A 21,021-nucleotide genomic window follows, 5' to 3' on the forward strand; every position below is an offset into this window, starting at 1 on the left:
GCAGGAGCCCCAGCAGCGGTTCGACGCATGCGGAGACGAGCTGCAGGGCCACGTGCAAAGCTTGCATCTTTTTATTATGGTGTAAAACGTTTCCCCTGTGGCCGTCGAGGTGCGTTTGATCCAGCTTGGTGTGTGTGGGGCTGCAGCCGAAGCAGCAGTGACGGATACACAGCTGACTGGAAACAGACAGTCCGCAGTTGTGCTTCTCTGTGCTGTCCGCAACACTTTGGAACAATCTACCTCTTGACATTAAAGTGTCTGAAACGACGAGCACTTTTAAGAAACGTTTAAAAAGACATTTTTACTCCCTTGCTTTCCCTGACCACTGATATTATTTTATACTCTTATTTTCTATCTTTGCATTTTAATATCCTGCCTTGTTTTTGTTGTGTGTGTATTGACTGTTTTATCTGATGTTAGTTTGATGTCTTTGATGTTTGATGTGTTTCAGTATTTTATTGTGAAGCACTTTGTAACCCTTGGTTTTGAAAGGTGCTATATAAATAAAGTATTACATTACATTACATCAGCACACCACGGCTTCACAATCACGTAAGTAATTTTATCTAGAATAAATAAATATTTCTTCTCAGCCGCCGCCATAATCGCAACCCGTAACAAACACTGTGCAACAGGACGTTCAACGCACTACGGCTTCCTTGTAAACTTCCTGTTTGCAACGTGTTGGGGTTATTGAATGTGCCCGAGGTCTAGACACAGCGCATGCGTCAGGCATCTCGGGCGTGATGTCGCCATCTAGTGAGTATTTAGTGCCTGACAGCGTGAATGTTTCTGGATGGCTGGTAATAACAACGAGACAGTGAGTGTTCACACACATTTGTTCTCACATGGCTCCACAACAACTGAGTGATGAAGATGATGAAGACTACAGAACGAGGGGGAAGTGGAGCTGGTGAGCAGAACAGGAGTCTGGTTTCTATCTTAGACCTCGTTACTCTTTCTAATTTCATGAAGAAATATACATTTACATAAAAAAATCTATGTAGGAATGTAACACTTTATCTGACATGTTATCCATTACCATCACAAACAAGGAAAAGAGCAGCACTCCAACAGTTAAAAAAAGAAGACTCAATCACCTCTCTTCTTCATTTTACTGGTTTCTTTAATTTCTTTTTTGTTTTTTGGGTTAAGACCCATTCTGGACAGCAGGCTGATGCATTTCGGCTTAGCAAGGAGCCTTCATCCTGATTAACTGACATATAACTAATGAAACTCACCTGTTGAACCTGAATTTGAGCCAAAGAGCAGCAACAGTAATTCTCTCTCTCACATTAGCCAACATTAACACAAGATGTGTATGAGCAGTATTCAGATCTGGCTGCATCCCGAACCACAACACTGACTAGAAGGGTTTGGGTTTCCTCCTGAATGATGGACTATCATGATGTGTCTCTAGTTTATTGTTCTGTTACTGCTGAACAGTTCAGCTCAACCAGCAGCTCTGCAGCTTCACCTGCTGCTGCTCTCACCAACACACTTATGACTTCTGACTTGTGAATGCCAACTAAAACGTTCCCCACAAACACTGCAACTGAGCGGTTTCTCTCCTGTGTGAACTCTCATGTGTTTTTTCATAGTTCCTTTTTCGCTAAAACTTCTACCACAGACTGAGCAAGTGAATGGTCTCTCCCCTGAGTGGAGTCTCACGTGTCTCGCCAGATTTCCCTGGTCACCAAACGTTTTACCACAGAATGAACAGCTAAACGGTTTCTCTCCAGTATGACGTCTCATATGTGAGACCAATGTTGCACTTTGAGTAAAACTTTTGTTACAAACTGAGCAGCTGAAAGGCTTTTCCCCTGTATGGTTTCTCATGTGTCTGCCCAATGCTGCTTTCTGAACATAACTTTTGTTACAAACTGTGCAACTAAATAGTTTCTCTCCTGTATGATTTATCATGTGTCTCTGCAAACCTTTCTTGTGGATAAATCGTTTGCAACAAAGTGAGCAACCAAAGGGCCTCATCGCAATACGAGCTCTCTCAAGGATCTCATTGCTTTTCAGTGAGTCTAAACCTGACAGAGGTTCTCTTGTCTCCATCCAATCATCATAACTGTCATCAGTCTGAGTTTCAAAACAGTGTGAAGAGAGGAGCTGGCCATCACTAGCTGGTTGTAAATGACTAGCTGGATCTAAGTTCCTGGCTGGTTCTGATACTCCACAGTCCTCTCCATCAGCTTCTGTTTTCATCTGTTCAGTTGAGCTGCTGGCTAGAGGCTCTGCCTCTCTGTTCTCCTCAGTTTGGCTTTGATGAAGCTGTGAGGACTGAGGTTTCTCTTCATCATCTTCACTCTTCACAGGGACAGGAGTGAACGGGAACTCGGTGATATCGGCCTCCTCCGGCCCTTGAAGCTGCTCTCCCTCCTGACTGGTCCAGAGTTCCTCCTGTTCCTCTTTAATGTGTGGGGGCTCTGGGTCCTCCTGGTCCAGACTGGGGCTCCAGTCCTGCTGCTCAGGGGGAACCTCTTCTTCACTGACCAGCAGCTGCTGGACGTCTAACCGGAAGGACAACAATAATAGAACCAGTTAATTGCTACTTTTAATTATATCTACTGAACAACAGCTGCTGAGGTAAGGCTGAAATACAGGCATACAAACATTAAGAAAAACTGTGATTGTAAATTAACCCAACATCAAGCTAAATGTAGTGTGTTTTAACCTTTACCAAACCTGGTAATTTCCTGCATAGAAAGATTTTTGGCGGTCACCAAGTTGTGCTAGCATCAAGGTGAAAATCATGAGGAACTGAGGGGCCATGGTGCTTTGGTGCAATGTGGCCAACTGACCAAGGTTAAGGTTAAGGTTTACTTTTATTGTCTTTGACTGCGTCCCTGTTGCTATGGTTACTCATTTTAGATACAGGCTGATACTACGTAGCCAGCGCATTAATTTAGAACAGTGAACAGACAGTTTCACTGGAACTACTTAGTAGTAATAATGATAGAAATGGCATAAATGGTGCAAGAATTGTGTGAGAATAACATTTTCATTGTACAAACCTGCTCTGCATAACTGTACTTGAGGTTTAAAAACAGCGTCCAAAAGTTTGTATTGACGATCATTCTCTTTTGAACGAGAAACTTCCTCCTCGTACTCCGCTATCGTTCTTTCAAACAGCCCAAATATCTCTTCAACAGCCGCAGTTAGTCGCTGCTTCACCGACGCTCTTGACAGGAAACTTGTTCTCCTGAACTTGTTGCTGACAAACAAACTTTGTCCTTCAACTCTCCGTCTCTTCTTTGCTGTCAGAGAGTCTAAACCTGACTGAGGTTCTCTAGTCTCCTTCCAATCATCATCACTGTCTTCAGTCTCAGGTTCAGAAGAGTGTGAAGTCTTGCCATCACTAGTTGGTTGTAAATGACTAGCTGGATCTAAGTTCCTGGCTGGTTCTGATACTCCACAGTCCTCTCCATCAGCTTGGTGACTGGGGCTCCACTCCTGCTGCTCAGGGGGAACCTCTTCTTTACTGACCTGTGGAGCATCTAACAGGAAGGACACAAATAATACAAACGGTTAACTTGAGATTGTTACAATTTCTACATTTAATAATATCAAAAAGAGGACAGATAAACTTCATTTCACTGTTTTTTACATTCTTAACAAACAACAAAATACCAAATTGGACAAGTGAGACATAATTCACCTTCTTCTGCTTTGCTAGTGGTTATCAAACTGTTAACAATTAGCCTCTCTACAGTGAACTAACTCCATATGATAACACACCTCCCCCCCCCCCCCCCCCCAAACCTAAAATTGGAAATCGCCCAAGTTTAATTTTCCATCGCTGATCCATGATGTATTCGTCCAGTGGCCCAAACCTAAGCTCTACCACCGATTACCTGGAGGCCCTATACAGGACCCCAGACCAGCCTTCACTCTAAGGTAGGAAGTATGGGAGGTGGTCGGAGGTACTCGTCCAGCAGCTAACTGTTTCCCATCCTGAAGCCTCACTGGCCCATGTAAACATACAGAGTAGAGCCGCTTCAGTTAACAACAGCTCCCAGTGTTTGTGGGGCACTGGATCAAATGTTTCTGTCATCACTGAGAGTGTTTTTAAACAGCATTTTGAGTGCATTTAATTATATTTTATTTTAGGGGGTTGTACACAACTTCAATAAGCTGCAGTTAGTTGGTGTCAGTGTAAAGGTTGAATAACTTTGCCTCTGCAACTGTTGACACAACAGCAAGGACATACAAAATTACACAATTGTTTTACATGAAAGTGTCCCGTCTGGTTAATTCACAGATATAGTGTTAAGAGTAGAACCCAAATCACTATTCTGCTGATTACTGACCTTGAGTATAATTCAGTGTTCACTTAGATAGTGTTATATGTGCATAAATACTGTTTTAATCTGAAATAAGAGGCACAATAATAATGTGGTGTACTTCATGGTTTATTGTGGTAGTGGGCGCATTGGCTACAGCCAGCAGTGTAACAGGAGGCAGTATGGGAGTTGCACTGGTGCGTTAATGTGATGTCAGTTTGTTTGGTTGGATAACACTGTTGTAGCCTACAGCTGAAGAAAATTAATGTGGTATGTTAAGTGTCAATTGACGTTCTTCATTTGAGCACATGAAACTTAAAGAGTTATAGACATTATTAGTTATGCACAGGGCAAAAAGCAGAGTATTACCAGAACATTTACAAAAGTTGTTTGTTTTTAGTTCAGAGGACGAGGACCATAGAAGGAAATTTAATTTTAAGCATCAGTATGCGCGGACCACTTTAAAGCAGATGTGTATTTCAGTTGTTGGTGTCAAACTGTGGAATTCTCTACAGAATGATTTAAAGGGTTGTATAAATATCTTTCAGTTCAAGAAAATGTATAAAGAAAGAATAATTAGACTATATGAAGTTGTCAGGTAATGGGTTTCCTTAGTTGATGGTGAATTATTGTGTATGGCTTTTGATTCTTTTTTATTTCTCATGTTACTGTAAGTATTGGTGGTTAAGTAACTGTAATTGACAGACCATCTATTTCTATTGTTTATCTATGTTTTGAGTAAGGGGCGGGCAAAATAAGATTTTCTTCTCCCTGCTCCTTTTTGGTCATGGAATGTGTAAATTGAGTTGTGTTTTGATTGTGAATTGCTTTTTTTTCTTCTCTTTTCTGGAGCTGTGCATTACCATGAGCGGAACAAATAAATAAATAAATAAATCAACATTATATTTAAATAGGGAAACGTGGTATGCATATATCTGGTAGGAGGGAGGCAGTTTTACTAAGGCTTTGTTTTGTTTTGGTCTATGCTACTGCTTTTAAGGTAGTAAATTAAATAAAAACCGTTTGTAAAGCTGATTTGCCAGTTGTATGCAGACAGATGCAGCTGCGCTCCTCCTAATGTGTAAAAATAAAAAGGTCCAACTGAGAAAAGCTGGTGTTTATGCGCCTCCATTGGTGAGGAAGAATCACTGGACAAGAGTTACAATAATTGTGTTTATCGGACGAACTTGAAGCAGATTCACCAATTAATAAAAACAGAATTTGGTTTCAGTCAGCTGGTTTAAAGGCAGCAGCTTGTAAAATAATGTAAAAGCGGTGATCTGTCACTTTACTGAGATCAGTGCAGTAAGTATAATGTAGAAAACCTTCTATATACAAACCTGCTTTGTTGATCTGGATCTCAGGCTTCAGAACATCTTCCAGCAGCCTGCGTTGGCGATCAATCTCTTCTTCGTACTCTGCTATCGTTCTTTCAAACAGCCCAAATATCTCTTCAACAGCCGCAGTTAGTCGCTGCTTCACCGACGCTCTCAGCTGCTGGACTGCGCACATTTTCAACACAAACTGTGAAGAAAATACGCCTTGGTTAGCCGTCTGGTTATCCGGTAGCTTTTGGCGCACAAGTGTGACGTCACGCGCTTACTTTATGGCGTGTGCGTGCGTGCTTTCGCGAGTGGAGTCTGCTACCAATCACAAAACTGAACGGACTCTGCTGCGGTTTTTACATTTCTTCTGAAGACTTTACCTCAGACTCTTCTCCCGGCAGCCTACAAAGCGGGAAATAGTCTGCGGTCAAACCAGCCGCCCCAAGGGCGTCACTTTGTGTTGAAAAGTGGTGGAGACATAAGGGCTCAGATGAAAAAACATTTTTTAAACGGTCTTCAACATATGCGATTTTAGGCGATGTAATGGGGGGGATCGGTATGAGGTCAGAGTAGATAATTACGGCGAGAAAAAAATTGCATAACGGCGCACCAAAAGGGCAGGCGACAATACAAAAATACTCAGCATAAAACGCACAACAACGTCGACCGCACAAGCAGCCTACAGTCGTCCTTATGCATCACATCCACAGCTGCAACACCATGTCAATCGAACAATGCCAGTATCACATCTACTGTAGAAAGCACCAGTGCATGTCAGTCAGCCCAGCGATAACAATATGCAGTATCACTGCCCTAAAATATGACAAAGTAGAAACAACTGAAGGGATAACGTTAACAGAGCTTCAGTTCCAGTCCCTAACGTGCAGCTGGCCATGTTCAAGGCCATTACACCTACGAAACCTGCTCAGAAGTGTCAGAAATCATGAGGAACATGGTACCGAGGTCCGTGGTCTCTTCAGTCAAGTTGAGGCACAGGTCGTCCCTGCCTCACCTGCTGAGGCGGAGAGACGCTTCAGTGCCTCAAGGCGCCTGAAGACCTGGCTTCACTCTTCAATGTCACGAACCCGACAACAGCGTGTCTGTTCGTCATGTTCACAGAGAGAGAACGGAAACTTGGACAAGAAGAAACTGTGTCAAGAATCTGTTAAAGTTACTGATCGGCGCATGCACGTTTTTGGGTCATTTTAGAATCAGTAGGCTAGGGGGGATTTTTTTTTTTTTTTAGCTTATGTTACTTTTTTTTGGACAATGCGCATTTGTTTCTTCTATATTTACATTGCATTGTATGTTTTCTTATTGTGCAAATAAACCTTTCTCAAAGCGTTCTCATTTGTTAGTTAACATTTCTTGGTGCAAGCTATTTTTCAGAACATTTTTAACAAATTATGCTTTTAAAAAGTGATGGGGACAAAATCGGCCATTTCAAAAAGTGGTGGGGACATGTCCCCAGCGTCCCTAGTGTAAATGACAGCTATGAGCCGCCCCTAAATTTGGAGTGCACGCGTATTCTCACCTTTATGGCAAATGCATTGAAACGGCCCAGAGCGAGCTGTCAGGGAGAGTTAGCGACTTTATTCTGTCAGATTTCTCACTTTCCAAAGACAAGTGTTGCAGTGTGATACTCTTACCTGAAGAGAGGCTATGACATCTTTATTCTACCCGAGCACACCAAATACAATACAATTTATCCAATTGCGTCCCACTTGGCGCAAGGATACACATGTGACGATGTCCGGTTTTCAAAATAAGATGTTAACACAGGGTATGAAACATATATGGAAATTAGATTAATTTGATTATATTCACAGGAAGCATAAAGCATGTTATCAGTGTCCCTTATAAATTAAAACATCCCACTAAATTGTGAGGGACATTACTTTATTCTTTGATTTTGGGTTGCAAGAAAAAAAAATCCTGACAATGACTGATATATTTGAGTTCAGGACAACCCAGACTACATACTAACTCAAAATCAAGCATTTTTACTGTATCATTTTAGAGAATTTCAAAGTTAAAGTCCCACATTTTTACGTTGAAATGACTTTAAGTCTGAAACTTGGGGTGCTTTGTGCTAGCAATGTGTTTTTAAAGCACCCCAAGTTTCAGACTTAAAGTCATTTCAACGTAAAAATGTGGATATGTGAAATTCTCTAAAAATGATACGGTAAAAATGCTTGATTTTGGGTTAGTGTGTAGTCAGAGTTGTCCTGATCTCAAATATATCAGTCTTTGTCAGAACTGATTCGGACCATGCTGGAGCTGGGAGTCATCGAGCCCTCAGACAGTGAGTGGAGCAGCCCCATTGTCATCCTGCATTGATTTCCACAAACTGAATGCCATCTCCTTCTTTGATGCCTACCCCATGCCCCGCATTGATGACCTGCTGGACAGGATTGGACCACACTGGATCTCTGCAAAGGTTACTGGCAGGTCCCACTGGATGACCAATCAAAGGCCCTCACTGTCTTCCAGACACCCCTGGGCCTGTTCCAGGTCACTGTCATGCCCTTCGGCCTCCACGGCACACGTGCAACCTTCCAGCGGCTGATGGACTGGGGGCTCCAAGACTGGAGCGCCGCCTACCTTGATGAAGTGGTTTTTCTACAGCCAGACCTGGTCCAAACATCCAGAACATCTGCGTAGGGTCCTGGGAAAGATCCATGCTGCTGGCTTAACCCTCAACCTGCAGAAATGTGAGTGGGCAAGACGGTAAACAAAGCACCTGGGCTACCAGTTAGGACGGGGGGACGCCCGTCCACAAGTGGACAAGGTAGAAGCCATCCTGAACAGACCAGGTACTCCACCATTGAGAAAGAGTGTCTCGTCATCAAGTGGACCCTCGACAGCCTGAGGTACGGTCTCCTCAGCAGAGAAACCATTTAGTTGCTCAGTTTGTGGTAAAATATTCAGCCAGAGTGGAACATTAAGGTCACACATGAAAATTCATGTGCCATCATGTGCCATCTCAAGGAGATGGCATTCAGTTTGTGTAAATCAATGCAGGATGACAATGGGGCTGCTCCACTCACTGTCTGAGGGCTCGCCTGAGCGACAGCCTGAGGTACTGTCTCCTCAGCAGAGAAACCATTTAGTTGCTCAGTTTGATCTTCATACAAACCACAGAGCGCTGACCTGGATCCAAACAATGAAGGATCGGAATGCCAGAGTAACACGGTGGTATCTTGAGCTTGAGCCTTTCAAGTTCTGCGTGCGCCATAAAGCAGGAGAGGACAACATGACTGCAGACTATCTCTCTTGGCTGACTAACATCGTCACAGCAGGAGAGGAGGGTGGTAATGTGACGGAGAAGCCATCACTAGCCGCGGGCAGCACTTGGTAAATGCGCTCCTTACGCATACTGGCATACACACACTCACACACAAACACTGCCCTTTCTTCCCACTGTCATTGTAGTGAGTGCACGCACCACAATGCCTAGTTCTGGGTCTGCAAATACTTCACCATTTACCTCCCTGTAATGTATTTAAGACACAATTTATAATCATCAATAATTATGTGGATTTATTATTGTAATCAATTAGTTAACTTAATATTATGGACTAGCATGTGTTACTATATTGTTATAAACATTGTGGATCTTTGCAGATGTTTTTATACATATGTTAGGTTGATTAATTGTTAATGGGTATATGGTATCTCCCATCGAGTACAACGGGAGCTCATCCTCCACAGTTACGGCAGACTGGGGTTGGCTGTGCCCAGAACTGTAGCTGCCATTGCTTTTTTGGAGCCGTTTTCTAGTGCTTTGCTTTTGTAAATACTTTCTTTTGCCTTTATTAAATGGACGTCTATTTTTTCCTTTTTATTATGGAGCACCAAATAAATACCATTGCACTGAAGTGCTGAGCGACTTCAGACATTTTTTGTCAAGCCCACACTCCATAAGACAAATCCTTACATTAGCCAATACATTGAATTTCCAGAAAAGGTGACACAGTGTTTCCAAAGCCAAATTAACTGAATGTTTGTGAGGTCGATATTATGAAATTTGTTTAAATAATATATTGTAGAATATGTTAATCATGTTAATCATGACAGTAATTCCATTTCCATATTAAAACAATATTCCTTTATTGATTGTAATTACTTGCAGGCTGCTAAACATATATATATATATATATATATATATATACATATATTTTTTTTTTTTACAATGTATTATTGCAACAAACTTCATTGTAGATTATAGTTTTTAATTCTAACTAATCACACTGTTCTGGTCAAATTCATGTAGTCGATCATTCATGACAGATTTTGTACTTGCAGTGAGAAAATGAACAAAGGCTTTGCTTTTTTTGCGATAAAATTTGTATTGATTTTGATATCAATTATCAGAGTCAGCAATACATCAAAGAAAAGAAAGTAAGGGAAAAGAAAAACACAACAATAATGAAAACAAAACAAAACCATCCCCACCAGGGATCCCCTCCCTCCCGTCCTCCCCCACCCATCCATCCGAAAAAAACACTCCCATCCACCCGCCCACCCGGAATCCAGGCCACCCATCCCGACACAAGGCTATTACAGTAGTGTTTCGAGTTTCTCAGAGATGGAACTCCACAGTTCTGCCACTGATTCCTTGGCCCCATGCATATGGGCTGTCGACAGCTCCAGATATATATACATATATATATCTGGATATATCAAGATATGTTAAAACCCATGCTTGAAAAGAAAGAGTATGGGGAGGTTTCCAGCGGGTAGCAACCAGTTTTTTTGCTGCTGTCAGCCCAGCTAAAAAAGCTCGCTTTTTGGGCAGTGTCAGGTTCAAGCTAGATAAATCGTTTAACAAAAATATAAAAGGCGAGTTGGGCACAGTATTCTCAAAAATCTTGGAGTGATTGGAAGCAATCATTCGCCAGAATCTGGCCACTGGAGGACACTCCCAAACCATATGTAAATAAGTCCCTGTCGCCTTTATGGGACACAGAGTGCAAGTTGAACCAGTGGTCACTTTCATTATACAAAGCTTCCTGGGAGTTAAGTACACTCTATGAATAAAATTATAATGGATTTGTTGGTGATCAGGGTTTCTGGAGGCTGTTAAAATGTTAAACCAGACTTTATACCAATCAAATGCTGGGACCAGATCTGGGAAATCGGCTCTCCATAGAGCGTCTAATGCCAGGGGCCTGTAAGCATGCTGTGAAATGAACGAATAGAGTCTAGAAACTAGGCCACTTGTGCCTCTGGTGCAATGTACAATTTTATGAAGTGGATGTGGTGGAGGAGGACTTTAAAGGTCAAAACTCCAGCAACACTTGTAGTATATAGAACAACTTTATTGTTAGACCAACGCGTTTCGGCTTGTGGCCTTCATCAGGGTCATTATGAAACACATTACAAACAACATTTAAATAGGGTAAGAGAAAAAAATTCAAAAAGGTAAAAAAATAATAAAAGATAACCAATCATATACATCCACACACATATCAGCCAGTGGGGTACCTACAAAGATGGGTTGGGTATGGTCATGTGGCGGAGGACTTTGCCATGGAACTCCACTGGCCTTGAGAGCCGAACATAATTGCAAATAAAAGAAAAAAGAAGAGCGCGAAGAGATTGAATTCTGTACATAGGTCCTGAAAAGAACATAAACCTTCAGCTCCATAAATGTCTCCGAGTACACGGATGCCTCTCTCCCTCCACTGCAAAAACTGGATCGGTTGGTCTCCAATCAGTAGTCTAGGATTATTAAATAATGGGGAATTTGAGTTCCACGCATGAGAGTAGCCACACAGCCTCTCAACCGATCTCCATACAGAGAGCAATTGAGAGATAATAGGGCCAAAGCTACGACGGCACTGAGTGATGGGCAGGCTTTGTTTAGTGAAAGATGTAATGAGCAGTATTCAGATCTGGTTGCATCCCGAACCACAACACTGACTAGAAGGGTTTGGGTTTCCTCCTGAATGATGGACTATCATGATGTGTCTCTAGTTTACTGTTCTGTTTCTGCTGAACAGTTCAGCTCAACCAGCAGCTCTGCAGCTTCACCTGCTGCTGCTCTCACCAACACACTTATGGCTTTTGACATGTGAATGCCAGCGGAAACTTCTCCCACAAACACTGCAACTGGAGGGTTTCTCCCCAGTATGGACTCTCATATGCAAAACCAGTTTTCCTCTGTGGGTAAATTGTTTTTTACAAACTGAACAGCTTAAAAGTTTTTCCCGTGTATGAATTCTCATGTGTGACCTTAATGTTCCACTCTGGCTGAATATTTTACCACAAACTGAGCAACTAAATGGTTTCTCCCCTGTGTGGATTCTCATGTGTGTCTTCAACTGTTCTTTATTACAAAAACTTTTACCACAGTCTGAGCAACTAAATGGTTTCTCCCCTGTGTGGATTCTCATGTGTCTCTTCAAGTGTCCGTTATTAGGAAAACTTTTACCACAGTCTGAGCAACTAAATGGTTTCTCCCCTGTGTGGATTCTCATGTGTCTCTTCAAGTGTCCTTTACTACGAAAACTTTTGCCACAGTCTGAGCAACTAAATGGTTTCTCCCCTGTGTGGACTCTCATGTGTTTCTTCAAGTTTCCTTTGTCACCAAAACCTTTACCACAGTCTGAGCAACTAAATGGTTTCTCCCCTGTGTGGACTCTCATGTGTTTCTTCAAGTCTCCTTTATCACCAAAACTTTTTCCACAGTCTGAGCAACTACATGGTTTCTCACCAGTGTGGACTCTCATGTGTGTCTTCAACTGTCCTTTATGACGAAAACTTTTAGCACAATCTGAGCAACTAAATGGTTTATCTCCTGTGTGGATTCTCATGTGTATCTTCAAGTATTCTTTATGACGAAAACTTTTAGCACAGTCTGAGCAACTAAATGGTTTCTCTCCTGTATGAATTCTCATGTGTGTCTTCAAGTGTTCTTTATTACAAAAACTTTTACCACAGTCTGAGCAACTAAATGGTTTCTCCCCTGTGTGGATTCTCATGTGTCTCTTCAAGTGTCCGTTATTAGGAAAACTTTTACCACAGTCTGAGCAACTAAATGGTTTCTCCCCTGTGTGGATTCTCATGTGTCTCTTCAAGTGTCCTTTACTACGAAAACTTTTGCCACAGTCTGAGCAACTACATGGTTTCTCCCCTGTGTGGACTCTCATGTGTTTCTTCAAGTCTCCTTTATCACCAAAACTTTTTCCACAGTCTGAGCAACTACATGGTTTCTCACCAGTGTGGACTCTCATGTGTCTCTGCAGACTTCCCTTGCAGTCAAATCTATTACCACAATCTGAGCAACTAAAGACTTTCTCCCCAGTATAAGATCTCTTATGACATATTACTTCACTGTTTTTCAGTGAGTCTAAACCTGACTGAGGTTCTCTAGTCTCCTTCCATTCATCATCACTGTCTTCAGTATCAGGTTCAGAAGAGTCTGAAGTCTTGCCGTCACTAAATGGTTTCTCCACTGTGTGGATTCTCATGTGCCTCATCAACTGTCCTTTATAAACAAAACTTTTACCACAGTCTGAGCAACTAAATGGTTTCTCCCCAGTATGAGCTCTATGACTTACAAGGACTTCATTGTTTTTCAGTGAGTCTAAACCTAACTGAGGTTCCCTAGTCTCCATCCATTCATCATCACTGTCTTCAGTCTCAGGTTCAGAAGAGTCTGAAGTCTTGCCATCACTAGTTGGTTGTAAATGACTAGCTGGATCTAAGTTCCTGGCTGGTTGTGATACTCCACAGTCCTCTCCATCAGCTTCTGTTTTCATCTGTTCAGTTGAGCTGCTGGCTAGAGGCTCTGCCTCTCTGTTCTCCTCAGTTTGGCTTTGATGAAGCTGTGAGGACTGAGGTTTCTCTTCATCATCTTCACTCTTCACAGGGACAGGAGTGAACGGGAACTCGGTGATATCGGCCTCCTCCGGCCCTTGAAGCTGCTCTCCCTCCTGACTGGTCCAGAGTTCCTCCTGTTCCTCTTTAATGTGTGGGGGCTCTGGGTCCTCCTGGTCCAGACTGGGGCTCCAGTCCTGCTGCTCAGGGGGAACCTCTTCTTCACTGACCAGCAGCTGCTGGATGTCTGGAGGGAAGACTGAAACACAAACACATATTAAGGAAAACTGTCATTGTTTCTCACACATTAGCTTTGGAGGACCATTTTTGAACATTTGTGGCGCGTCGCCACAATATCGGCACGGCTGCCACAATATGAAACGTTGGTCAATGTAAAAGGTATTTATCTAAATCGATCTCAACGCTGCACCTAATTTGCACATCATGTCATGTTTGTCATTAGGCCATGCACGAAACAGAAACTTAAAATTCAACAATTTGCTCCAAACTCACATGTGTTACTAACAGGATGTGTAAGCAGTAGCACTTTTTAATTGGAGTCGCAAGTACCCGGTACCCACATTACTCAATAATTTCTAAACTCGCAAATCTAAAATCAATTGCGAGCAGGCCTGCTCATACTGAATACCGAATTCTGTCAGCAAGCCAACATATCAACATTCTAAAGAATAAATATCCCAGCAAACCTGCTACTAATGAACAGCTATAACAACCATGCTATTAGCAAACATTGTCAGCTAGCATGCTACAAACAAGCAAGCCAACATATCAACCTGCAAAGAAGTCAATATACCAGTGAACGTACCACTAACAAAAGGTACATATGCTCCAGTGAACAAACGGTTAAAACCCTACAACACTCAAGGACACCTACAGTTGTAGCTTTGTGCTCCCAGTCAGTGTGAGTCCTTCTTTGCCAGATCCCATTGCTGCTTCAGATATATCCTTCATTGTCTGCTCTAAGCTCCACCCACAAATGCCTAATTGACTTAGCAGAGTTAATTCAATTCAATTCAAATGTATTTGTATAGCACCATCTCATACAAAAGCAGTTAATTAGTTAGTTAAGGTGGATAATCCAAAATATGGATCAACAGCGGCTACCTTACAGTGGTTTGGCTTGATTTTGTCAATGCTTATGGATACATCCCCCCACCTCCTCCCTCATCTTTGAGGCTCTCAAGCGTTACCACATCCAACACACATACAAGTTCTCATCAGCAGCTACTACAGTAACATCAAATTTAGGTTCACTGTAAACAACAGCACAACCTCGTGGCTAGCCCTGGAGAGAGAGATAGTCACAGGCTGCACAAGTTCTGTGATCTTGTTTGTGATGGGAATGAACCGGATCATTAAAGCAGCAGAGGTAAACAGAGGGCCCACAACAAATGCTGGTATCAGACAACCACCAAACAGAGGGTTCATCGATGACCTCACCATCACTACCACCACACATGTTCAAGCCGGATGGATCCTTACCACATTAGAGGAGACACCAAGCTGGGCTAGGATGACCTTCAAAACCCAGAAGTCTAGAAGCCTGGTGATAAGGAGAGGCAAGGTTACCAACATGTTTACCCTGGAGATCAAGGGTAAACATGACAACAGGAGATGGCTTGATGTACCCCCCAGTTTCTCAAGTATTGGCCTTTACAGCAAAACAGCCATGCTGCAACTCCCACCTTATCTCTGGTTGAGGAGTTCAAAGTGGCGAAGGCCAGACTGGTGGTCACATTACAGCACTCAGCTAACCCTAAAATCAAGAACATCAGAGTTGACGTCACAACTGGCAGAAAATGGTCAGCTACCAATGCAGTCAAGGAGGCAGAGAGCAGACTCCTACACAGTGACATCATGAGTAACATCTGCCAAGGAAGACAGGGCCTGGGGGGGACTAAGACCGTCCGATGGGGGTCAGCAAGCACCCCAGAAAGAAGACACCTGGTGCAGTGGGAATTCAGGAAGGTAGAAGAACAGCAGAGGAGAGCAAGGGCAGTGGAGATGGGGGCGCAGGGGGCTTGGACTAGGTGGGAAACAACTGAGAGGGAGCTGTCATGGAATGACATGTGGAGGATGGAACCCTTCAGAATACAGTTCCTAGTGAGATCTGTTTATGACCTCTCTCAAGGCCGCTACAGATGGAGGAATGACAATGTGCTGAGAGAACTGGCTGACACCCTGGAGAGGGAGAGGAAGAGGATAAGGATCCCGGCCAGGAAAGGACACCATATATCCTTTGTCAAACCGGGAGAGTCAAGAACACCTCAGCCAAAAAAAGAAGGCATTCTGGAGCAAGCCAAAGCATGGGAAATGCAGGTAGACCTCAACCAACAACTGATCTTCCCTGCCATGGTCCGTACCACCCTCCGCCCAGACATAGTCTTGTGGGCTGAGGCGGAGAAGCTCTGGTGATGATAGAACTGACTGTGCCATGGGAGGAGAGGTGCATGGAAACCAACTAATACAAGAGAGCCAAATACACAACCTTGGCTGACAAGGTGCGGGAGAAAGGATGGAAAGTCTGGGTTTACCCAGTTGAATTTGGCTGCGGTGGGTTTCCTGCACAGTCGACATGGAGGATGCTTACAGCACTAGGCATCCAGGGGAAGAACAAAATATCAGCAAAGATCAGCACCAAGGTGGAAGCCATCCACGGATGGGCAGTGATGTGGCCAATCACTGCTGACTCCCCACCCTGAGAGTGTTCCAGGAAAAGGAGTCGAAACACTCGATGATGACTGATGACACCCATGGATTAGCAATCACCAGATTATATTCCAGGTACTGTTTTATCTGGGCAACCAGTGACACCCAGGAAAGGCTGGGCGACAATCAAGAGAAGAATGGTGACGCTGGAGAGACAGATGGCTGCTAGGACAGACTAGCACTGGTTGAGTTGGGTTAGCACCCCAATTCACAGTCCTCGTGAGAGGACAACCCAAACCAGCTACAGATAACCAGAATGAGCCATACCCCCAGGGCATTCCGAGAGGGGGGAGGATGAAAGGCCCAACAGGATGGATTACACAGTTACGATCAGGCTTGTACAAACGACACTGACAGGAGGAGTATCGAAAAACACATGTCACTGCAGGAAGGTGTGTAAGAAGAGGACTACGAATCCACCAAACAATGGCAAAGTGCCAATTGGAGCAGGTGCAGCTGCAGCGCAGAGACACTGTGTCTGGTGAGGCGCAGGAGGTTTCCAGCCAGGAAATGCACCACAGTGCTGATGACCTCCCCGCTGCTGCCCCACCCCAGGAGGACACTCTGCCCCCAGTGGAGAGTAGCAACTCCGAGCTCCCAGAGAAAGCAGGACCCAACAAACAGAAAATCAAGTGACCACCGATGAACAACAAAGCAGCCCGGCAGTAACTGGATGAGGACCTTGATATCATCCTGGAAACTACACTGGTGGGAGGTGCAGAGAAGAAGATCTCATTGCTGTCAAAATTGGTTATTGCAGTAAGCAGTGAGAGATTTGGGACAGAGGAAGGGAACAGGAAGAGAAGCAGTGCACAACCAAACCAACGGCAAGTGGAAATCTAAAGGCTACGCAAGGAGCCCCGGGTCAGGAAGCGCTTCAAGGAGGCGGACCAGCTGCAACGTAAGGACCTGTAAGAGCTTAGAGACACGCTAAGAGCCAGACGCAAGTCACTACAGAATGCAGAGAGAATCAGAAGGAAGAGATGGGAAACATCTCTAATCCATATAAATTTGTTGTTTGTTGCCACAACTTTGGAAGGGGAAAGATCTGGTCATCTTCAGGCATCAAGGCAGGAGATAGAAATACATCAAAGAGACACATTCAGATCACCTCAAAGACACACCACCTGGGGAGTGCCCCAGGATTACACCTGTGGAAAAGCCCAAAATCCATCTTAACATCGAGGCCCCGACATAGAAAGAGGTTACTGACATGGTGAAAAAGGCCTGTGCTAGCTATCTTGATGCTATCTTGTTTTTAATATGCAACGATAATGGCTATAATGATGCTAGCTTAGGTGTTAATGATAGAAATTGCATAAATGGTGCAAGAATAGTGTGTGAATGGCATGTTCATTGTACAAACCTGCTCTGCATAACTCTAGCTGAGGTTTAAAAACGGCGTCCAGAAGTTTGTATTGATGAGCATTCTCTTTTGAACGAGAAACTTCCTCCTCGTACTCTGCTATCGTTCTTTCAAACAGCCCAAATATCTCTTCAACAGCCGCAGTTAGTGGCTGGTTGACCAACGCTCTTGACAGAAAACTTGTTCTCCTGAATTTGTTGCTGACAGACAAACTTTGTCCTTCAACTCTCTGTGTCTTTGTTGATTTCAGTGAGTTTAAACCTGACTGAGGTTCCCTAGTCTCCTTCCAATCATCATCACTGTCTTCAGTCTCAGGTTCAGGAGAGTCTGAAGTCTTTCCATCACTAGTTGGTTGTAAATGACTAGCTGGATCTAAGTTCCTGGCTGGTTGTGATACTCCACAGTCCTCTCCATCAGCTTCTGTTTTCATCTGTTCAGTTGAGCTGCTGGCTAGAGGCTCTGCCTCTCTGTTCTCCTCAGTTTGGCTTTGATGAAGCTGTGAGGACTGAGGTTTCTCTTCATCATCTTCACTCTTCACAGGGACAGGAGTGAACGGGAACTCGGTGATATCGGCCTCCTCCGGCCCTTGAAGCCGCTCTCCCTCCTGACTGGTCCAGAGTTCCTCCTGTTCCTCTTTAATGTGTGGGGGCTCTGGGTCCTCCTGGTCCAGACTGGGGCTCCAGTCCTGCTGCTCAGGGGGAACCTCTTCTTCACTGACCAGCAGCTGTGGAACATCTAACGGCAAAGAAAATAATAATTTAATTTAATAATATTAAGAAGATATGTGTACAATGTGTGCATATATGCAATGAAGTCAGTTTTTGTGGAATTAACATCTGTCCCAGAACAGAAAGTAAACAGCAGAAATGACAGCATCGCAACAAATGGCCACCGAAGCTTCCATTCTAAAGCCTTTAGGAGCCTTTTGGGTTAACTGGCCTTCCTTCTGATGCTAGAAGTCATTCTAAGTTTCCTCGTATTTTCTGTGTTTAAGTCACGTCAAGTATGATTCCTTTAGCCTTTGATTCACCTGTCCATAGGCTTTCTTTCATCAGGAAACATGTGCTATACTTACTTGCCAACCCTTCCCAGGAGACTCCTGATTTTCATCCCCTCTCAGTGTTTTCACACAGAATCATTTCTCCTGATTTTCTCCCATATTTTGACCGAAATTAAAAATCTGATCATTTATGACATTTGTTAAAAATAACACAAACAATCTTGTCCTTATACTAAAACTGTTTCCAAATGGTCAACAAAATACATTGCACCAAAAATGTTGTTTCTGTGGTTACATCATTAGTTCAAATTTCTGACCACCAGACCCTGTTTGGAAAATCCCAATATCTGGACTCTCAAGGTTGGTATGTATATGATGTGATAGCACGATATAATCCTTTTAGTGTCTGTTTTACAGCTGTAGTTTTAGTTAATATTTATTATCATGACTCAATTGAGCATTTTTGTACACCCCAATACATTTATTTAAACGTGCTTTTATTTCGAAAGCCACATGGCTTAACCTCCGGTATGAATCTGACTAACTGTCCAGCTTGATCCAGCTGTGGTGGGAAGCTAACTGTTAGCTGTTAGCTAATGAACAGAAACACAAGATGGACTCTGTCCCTCCTGTTCAGTCAGCTGGTTTAAAGGCAGCAGCTTGTAAAATAACGTAAAAGCGGTGATCTGTCACTTTACTGAGATCAGTGCAGTAAGTATAATGTAGAAAAACCTTCTACAAACCTGCTTTGTTGATCTGGATCTCAGGCTTCAGAACATCTTCCAGCAGCCTGCGTTGGCGATCAATCTCTTCTTCGTACTCTGCTATCGTTCTTTCAAACAGCCCAAATATCTCTTCAACAGCCGCAGTTAGTCGCTGCTTCACCGACGCTCTCAGCTGCTGGACTTTAGACATTTTCACACACAAACTGTGAAGAAAACACGCTTTGGTTAGCCGTCTGGTTATCTGGTAGCTTTTGGCGCACACGTGTGACGTCACGCGCTTACTTTAGTTCAGGCGTCGGGTAAAATGGCGTGTGCGGGGGGTGCAAGAGGAATCATTCCTCTAGTCTATTTTATTTTGGGATTCATTATTAAGTGATCTTAATAAAGATTTATTTTAAAATAATATGTCGGTATTTTACATCTCCACCAATTACTGTTGTCAATTGATCGAAATAATAAAAACCTGTGAACTTACATTCAAACTTATATAGCTAGCACATCAATATAAGGACATCAAATAAACCTTCCTGGTCAAATCTGTGGCTATAAAGTCTTCACCAAGTTAACTCATATATGTGACTTGTGTTTCTAACTGCGTGATTAATATCAAAAGACAATTTAATCATTTAATACATTCGGACGCACTGACATTTTATACTGACATGTCGTTGCTATAAATGACCACAAGGTGGCAGTGTAGTACCATGAACATGGGAGAGTGTCTCTGGATGAATATCTGATACACTTCAATCATTTAACACATCATTGTCTATGCATGTAACTTGGCTATTGATTAAACATCTTCAACATATATATGGGCCTATAGTTAACACATCTAGTATACTACTTAATAAATTCATTAAAGACATTTGGAAAATATAGTTGAAAGTAGGTTTTAAAGGAATGTGAAAAGGGGAAAGATTTATGACTGTCCTGTTTCAGAGAGGGAGTAGTGATGAAACTCTGGAAAGTGTCAACAGCCGTCTTTTGTTCCTTCGTATTGACACGGTGTGTATTCCCGTTCTCACCCAATGGTGACTGTCCCTTTTGATTAATCAGAACAGTCTAGTACTCCAAATGAAGAAAGAAGGGTGATTCCCTATATTCAGATGTGTGAAAAGTATGGGCGTGTGATTGTATAGTTCATTAGTATTCTTGAGTTCCTGAGTCCTTCTCCTCCTGATGGCTGCAAGATAAAGGTTGTTAACTGTGGAATGTGTGAGAGAGTTTCAAACCTCTTCGCCGGGTTAGTATCCCGTGTTAATCCCCAAGAGCTTTTGGGGAGACATCTCCTGCTAGCAGACTCCACTCTTTGGACCTTTATGACCACTTGTTGTGATGGGCCATTTGGTGTTGATTCAAGAAAGCAACAGAAAGGTTGTGGACTTTCTCCAAATGTCTCCCTGGTATCGCTACACATTTAAATTATATTTCACATTACTCACACACATTTAATTTTGTAACTAACTGCAAAGGTAGCATCATTGATCTCATTAAATGACCAATTTCTGGCAGGACGCTAAGTCACGCTGTGCTGGTTTGGTCGAGTGTTTAAAGGCTTCACACTGACGGATGTAGCTGCTGCTGCTGCTGCGGCGGCTGTTATTTACAAGATGCTCCTCCAGCTGCTCTGGAGGGTTTTTGTTTCCAAGTGAATCCACGGAGGATTATTCACAGTGCTCCTTGAATCTTATGTTGTTGAGGAAATCTTGTTTTAGGAGTTCGCTGGAGAGGAGAGTTTAATAGTATACTAGTA

General features: G+C 43.0%; 3 protein-coding genes across 5 annotated transcripts in view; 1 reads left to right on the forward strand and 2 right to left on the reverse strand.

The window, feature by feature from the left end:
- LOC139921418 (uncharacterized) overlaps positions 1-21,021 on the forward strand; it is a 75,090-nt gene that overhangs the window by 37,802 nt on the left and 16,267 nt on the right. The gene's annotated exons all lie outside the window — the stretch shown is intronic.
- Positions 1-21,021, reverse strand: part of LOC144542909 (uncharacterized) — a 43,812-nt gene that overhangs the window by 17,077 nt on the left and 5,714 nt on the right. The window lies entirely within an intron of this gene.
- Positions 1,245-12,873, reverse strand: LOC139921419 (uncharacterized). 3 transcript variants are annotated; one of them, XM_078290501.1, is made up of 3 exons: positions 11,871-12,873; positions 11,681-11,783; positions 1,245-1,843 (listed from the first exon to the last, which is right to left on the reverse strand). In XM_078290501.1, the coding sequence occupies exons 1-3, from the start codon at positions 12,856-12,858 to the stop codon at positions 1,474-1,476; spliced, it is 1,461 nt and encodes a 486-aa protein (XP_078146627.1). In that variant the 5' UTR covers positions 12,859-12,873; the 3' UTR covers positions 1,245-1,473. The 3 variants fall into 3 exon arrangements, with proteins under 3 accessions (XP_078146627.1, XP_078146629.1, XP_078146628.1); XM_078290503.1 differs by lacking the exon at positions 11,681-11,783 and having other exon boundaries at positions 1,245-1,839; positions 11,851-12,705; XM_078290502.1 differs by lacking the exon at positions 1,245-1,843 and having other exon boundaries at positions 11,114-11,810.

Source organism: Centroberyx gerrardi, chromosome 19, assembly GCF_048128805.1.
Source record: "Centroberyx gerrardi isolate f3 chromosome 19, fCenGer3.hap1.cur.20231027, whole genome shotgun sequence".
NCBI classification, from domain to species: domain Eukaryota; kingdom Metazoa; phylum Chordata; class Actinopteri; order Beryciformes; family Berycidae; genus Centroberyx; species Centroberyx gerrardi.